The 6,000-nt window shown below is 42.6% G+C and overlaps 1 protein-coding gene across 1 annotated transcript; it reads left to right on the forward strand. All coding sequences in view use genetic code 11, as the record gives it.

Moving 5' to 3' along the window:
• Positions 1–3,045: 3,045 nt before the first annotated feature.
• Positions 3,046–4,915, forward strand: EGR_00921 (Pancreas transcription factor 1 subunit alpha; the record flags this gene model as incomplete). Its single annotated transcript, XM_024490170.1, has 3 exons — positions 3,046–3,487; positions 4,217–4,567; positions 4,641–4,915. The coding sequence occupies 3 exons, from the start codon at positions 3,046–3,048 to the stop codon at positions 4,913–4,915; spliced, it is 1,068 nt and encodes a 355-aa protein (XP_024355573.1).
• Positions 4,916–6,000: the final 1,085 nt, after the last annotated feature.

The raw sequence follows: 6,000 nt of genomic DNA on the forward strand, positions 1-6,000 counted from the left end.
GTAATCATTTCAGGCGCTTAGGCAAAAACACGGCAGGAGCACTTGTGTTCAAGCAGTCGGGATCGGTAAGTAGTAGAGTTTGGCACTCGATCTCATGACACAAATGTAGAGACACTTATTCTAAAGGAATTGTGCCTGACATTGCAGCGCTACATTCAGTTGCATTATATTTGGCTTTTAGACATTCTACTAGTCCCCTGTCCTTTACACTACAATGAGTTCCCTAAACTCCCTGTGCCTGTGCATTATTTATAATCAGGAATAGGCTCTCGTCAGAATTTACTATCGACTGTTTTGGTTCATGTTTTGCTTAAATATATGAAATATTTTCTAGTATTAAGTGCTTAGTGTTAAAAATTTAGCATCATACTTCGACGCAACCTGGACTTTTGCCCATTTGCAGTTATTTATATATTGCTCCAACAAGATCTTACGCTTAGTTTGGCTAAATTTAATTGGCCACACCATTGCGGTTATTCGTTTAATTTTACTATTGCCATTATTAATATCGTGAAAAAACTAAACAGTCACCGTCCGATTGTTGTGATTGCATATAAAAAAGCTCAATTAGAAGGCCTACTGGCATTACTAGTGTCCGCTTGATGCTAATTGGTTGAGGACGTTCAGTTCATCAGGCCTTCTCACCCCTATCTCCCTTCATTTGACCAACCAGAAACTAGAGGGGGGAGGCTTTTGACAAAATAGTGCATCATGAGAACGTCAATCTGATTTCGACCGGTGTTAAGGTAGGTGTAATACTTTGATAATCATAAACACAAATTACCTTCCTTCAATTAATCTGTCATGACACAATTTGGAGAGAATTATGGTCGACTAATACTAAACACCACTGTTTCGACTGACCCACCTCGCTAAACACACAGCGTATCTGATCTAGCCTTTGCTTCCAGAACTCTTCAGAAATTCTCAAACTCACGCAAACCACACTTCAATAACTTCTGCAACATTGTAGAAACCTTATTTCTAAGCATAGTCAATTTTGAGTTAACTGCGATGGCTATGGAATGGGTGAGCTCACAAACTAAGTATCTGTTCTTGTTTGACGAGACAATAAATTGCCGCAAAGTCTTTGAAAGGCTGCAACCTTGTAAGTTTATTTTCTCAGATTCTTTATAACAGAGTTAGGCTTTTACGTTCCACCTAAGATATCGTTGAACAAAAAGAAATTAAAATTGCCTTACCACGTCGACAGAGGTTGATCTAATCATTAAGTAAACATTCAAATTTGGCATTCTAGTAGGTTGTAAATGGATGTGTCTTTCGTAGTTCAGTGATGCATTAAGAATTTCCATAAGGGAGCAGAAGTATTCTCCGTATTTGCCCATTAGTGGGTGTTTTAATTGCCCCAGAGGTATGTTTACCTTCCCACTAAAATAGGCCTGATACCTAACTGAACTGTCAAGACTATGTTTACTTAAGCAACTCCACTCGCCCCTCCCCTTCTTCGCCCCCCTCTCTTTGGATCTCCTTAGCGTATCTGTTTACCCAAGGGGGCAAAAATAGTATCAGATGAGCAAATACAATTTGTGCTTTTATGACCACTTTGCTATCCGCCAGATTAGTAGTGTTATGGTGCTCAGATGAGATATATGACCTTAAAAACTACAAAGTAATATTTTCTTCAAGATGCCGCAGATTTAACGTAGATTGGCTCGTATTTTTGTGTTAGCGTTTGCATAAGCAATTAAATTACCCGAATGGTTTCCAAAGTTTTCGGATGTAATCGAACAAGAGGTATACTTCAAATACCATTTTCACAAGTTAACATTTACCTTACTACTGAACGTTTTATGTGTTAAGAGGTGTTAAAACAGGATTTGTCTGTTAGTATAAGTACCATACAGACAATAACTGCTATAAATCAAACAATAAATCTGTCCTCATTCTTGTATTTAAAAGCCAAAACAATGCCGAACAAATCAAAAAAGATATTTGAAATATTATTGGGTTTGGTTATAAACCCAATGTAATTATACAATACCAATCGCCTTAAGAACTCAGCTTATCGGAAATGCTGAAAAGACTACACAGATTTCTGCCTTGAAAACAATCAAGAAGCAAGCAAAGTGAGGAATAAACCAAGCAGCGGGATGCAGTTTTACATTCATTGAAGTACCCATTTCACGGATATCTTTTTGGAATCTAACACCCCCTAGAGAAAATGTGACTCCAGATCATAGATGTGCGTCCTGAAGAAACCTCAAAGAGGCGGTGGATTTGAGAGAAAGTCGTCTGCTGATGTGAAACACAATGCCAATCATTTTCAGGTGCTGTATCTAGTGAACAACACCATTTTATAAAACACCCTAATGGTTAACATACCAGGTAGATAGATAAGTGAATATACAGCCTTATCGAAAGAATAGCAAGCAGTGAAAGCGGCTTCAATCAAAATGAGTATTTTTAACGAACAAGCCACGAGATAATATATTCACCAATAGATGATAGTTAACTTGGTTAATAAAGGTGATTAAACGCTTTGAAGTTCAGTTAACTGGAACTTTTAAAGGTGGAAAAAGGCTAAATGTATTTGATTTTACCTTAGAAATTATGACTCCCACCGACTAAACGAAGTGAAGTTTACAAATACCAAAATTAAGTAATCGAATAAAGGCGACGCTGATAATCAGTGCTCGGACGTTATCAGATTAGCATTGAAGATTAGGGTGCTCATGAACTCATTGAATTGGACACAAAACCGCTAAGGAAATCATATTGAGTAATGTGTGGGTAGCCCATTCAATAATCATAACGTTTTCAAAACAAACACATAAAAACCCATGTAATACAGCCTAACTTCCTCATCTTAGTCCTGACCCCCAGCGATTACTTCCGTTTTAATTAATTCAGTGCCATTATGATGTCTGGTATAAGTTTGTGAAATGTCCAGGTTACCATAGTGATGTGTCAGATTGCGAGATACAGATACTAATCTCAAAAGGCAATAATATTCTTCAACTGATATTTCTCCGGACAGGCCAGTGTAAAATCGCACAATCTACCCAACAAAATAACTCGATACAGATGGACGCTTATTCTTTTCGAGAGGTTTCAACCAAAGGAAAATCCGCAGTTCGAGAGTCAAGGCTTTGTGGTTTATTACTAACACCACGCTGGCCTCAGCAGTATTATAGTGGGGGAGCAGTTCATCAACAATGCTCTGCCACCAACTGGCCCGGCGACCCCTACTCTGCCGCCCAGTACGAGCATTCACAGCCATGGAGCGATCATGGTGACACGTGGGTCCAAGGTAGTGAGGCCTACTGCATTAATCAACAGAGGGGGGCCTTCCATGGGGAGAATGACGATTGGAGCTTTGGAGAGCAGGAAACCGTGGCAGCTATCCAGCCGACTGCTCTCACCAATGCACGACCAATGCTGATTCGTCATTCAAATCAGAGGCAGGCTGCAAACATGCGCGAACGTCGACGAATGCACTCCATCAACCACGCATTTGAAGGCAAGTGTAAGCTAACCAAAAAGCATACAAACTCGGACTGTGCTTATTATAAGAAAATATAATTGCTTTAATCAAATAATCCTACTAATGGAAAGTGAGGCACGAGCATAGGTGAACACATCGATTTACAAGCCAAATAAAGGCATAGAAGGTTTGATACATTAGCTCCACTTAAGAGCCGACGAAGTGACATTATTTGATACATTGTAATTTAGTTGCCCTACTGGGCACAATATTTCTGCTCCTACACTTAAATCTTATGGCAAAGCTTAAGACCCGCCTCCCCATCCTCTCCGCTCCCCAGTCTCTCTCGCGCCTGCATCCCCAAACCCTGTTCCCATCAGCCCACAAGGTGAGTGTGGGGAATGAATGTTCTCCTTGGGTTTGAGACAGATAACCCCATATTGTCGGGTTAATCGACCAATCTTTAAAGCAATCACTGCATCAAATCACGAGTAGTCAAAGTCCGGGACTCAACGCGGCAAGTGTCTACAAACAAATCGAGCGATTACTTTTGCACGGAAAACCACCCAGCCTGCTATAACCAAAATTCCCTACAGCCACTACGCATCAGCGTGCATTCTCTACACGACGAAATCGGATAACCACCGACTGCCATTGGCAAACGTTAGTAGTACAAAACCCCACTTAAATCAACCTGAGCAGTCGACATCGGACGGGGCCAGTTTTGTCCAGGGCAGTTTGCAAATCTAACAACTTTTTATGATCTGAAAGGCCTCCGAGCCCGGATACCCACGCTACCCTATGAGAAACGTCTCTCAAAGGTGGACACTCTGCGTCTGGCCATCGGCTACATCAGGTTTTTACAGGACCTCGTCACAAACGAAAATTATCAGGAAAAGTCGGGTGGAAGTGACGGCGGCGATGGAGAGGACAACGAAAGCAATCAGCCGTGCGAGACATCGCAGCAGACGCGCAGCTTCATGGCATCTGTGCAGAGATTTGCCGTTACCGCGACAGCCACCAATGGAGGCGAACGTTTCACCTGTTCTCCCTCCACACCGGGCATCGTTACGCCAACCCATCAGTCAACGAAGAAAGTTATTCTCAACCTCTCCGTTCGCAGTGAGTCCATCCTTTTCATGAAAATGCAGTAGGCCAGGTTCCTGCCCTGCTTACGCAGATCTACCGTTTTCAGTGGCATGCAAAATAGCCGCCAAGAATGCGCCCAGCAAGGAACCTCCCAGTGGTGACCTGATTACGCGACCCGGTCAGATTTGGCGCCGTGTCCACAACCACCACACACTGAAAGGCGCCGGAAGGGGTGACGATCCCGCCGCAGACGCCGTCATCATTGGGCACAGCATCAGCTGGCGCCAGCGGCCGAACATTTCCGAGGTACCACGTGTGACCTCCAACAAGAAAACCCTCATCACAAAGCTCTGGAGACCGCAATCGAACCCGAGCCACTGACCGGTCGTGGTTGTCCCAACCGAGATACAACGGTTCCCAGGAGACATCCGCAGAACCCCCAACGGACAACCGATGCAACCGCACTAACAAGACCATCCGATGAACGACAGGCAAGCATCACAAACAAGAAAGCAGACGTAAAGGCCAACAGAACAATCCCAACTTAACCAGCTGTGACGAATCCACATTTACAGCGGGTGGGCTAAACAACTTCGACAGCAAATGCCTGGTGGAAACCCGTAAAGAACAGTGTACGAATAAAACCACCACTTTATTAACGACAATGAAAAAGAAGCTTGCCACCAAAACGAAATAATACTTTTAACCGTATCGAACTCCGACGTTCTTTACTGGTTTTAGTGCAGCAGAACCTGTGCGGGGTAGCACGCAGTAGCACCAGCAACAGCTCTAGGGTGGGAAACAAAAAAAACTAGCTTGATGTAGGCCAGCGTTTCAGATAAGAACATTATCTTCAGGTCTCAGAGTGAGCTGAGTGCTCATCAAAAGGCTTACCCTGACTAAAGTCGCGGGATCGGTAGCATCAGTAGTACAAAAATCGCATACAACTCCACGATTCAACAAGCAAAGGTGGCTCGATAGCTTCTACCTGTAATGGAGCAAAATATCAGGAGTGCATTCGTCATAGAATCAGCTTTCATAACAGGCATCGTCACAACTCGGTGAGCTGGGTAAATCATCACTCGCACTCACGTAGGAACGGGGCAACACAGCACGCCACCATTTGAATTGATGGGGAGATTACAGCAACACGATAAAACATTAGCAGTGTTTGGAGTAAATATTATGTAGCGAGGTCCCTTCAAAATGCAAGAGAGCAAGTGCCGAGCAATTTGTTTATAATTTCATATTCCTATAGATAGATTTATTTTGATGTTGGTAGCAGATTTTCCATAAATGAATAAACTGGTCCACCAATCAACATTTAGAAAGAACCTTGCAATTACGGCGAAGAAAAGTTTACTTTTGCCCATATATGTGCTACTAATTACTTGGGACAGCACTTGTATCATCGTTTATGATGATATATAAGATTCGTAATTTGCACCTTCATCGGAGGTATTTTC

The sequence above is a fragment of the Echinococcus granulosus genome, assembly GCF_000524195.1.
Source record: "Echinococcus granulosus chromosome Unknown EG_S00003, whole genome shotgun sequence".
Taxonomy (NCBI): Eukaryota; Metazoa; Platyhelminthes; class Cestoda; order Cyclophyllidea; family Taeniidae; genus Echinococcus; species Echinococcus granulosus.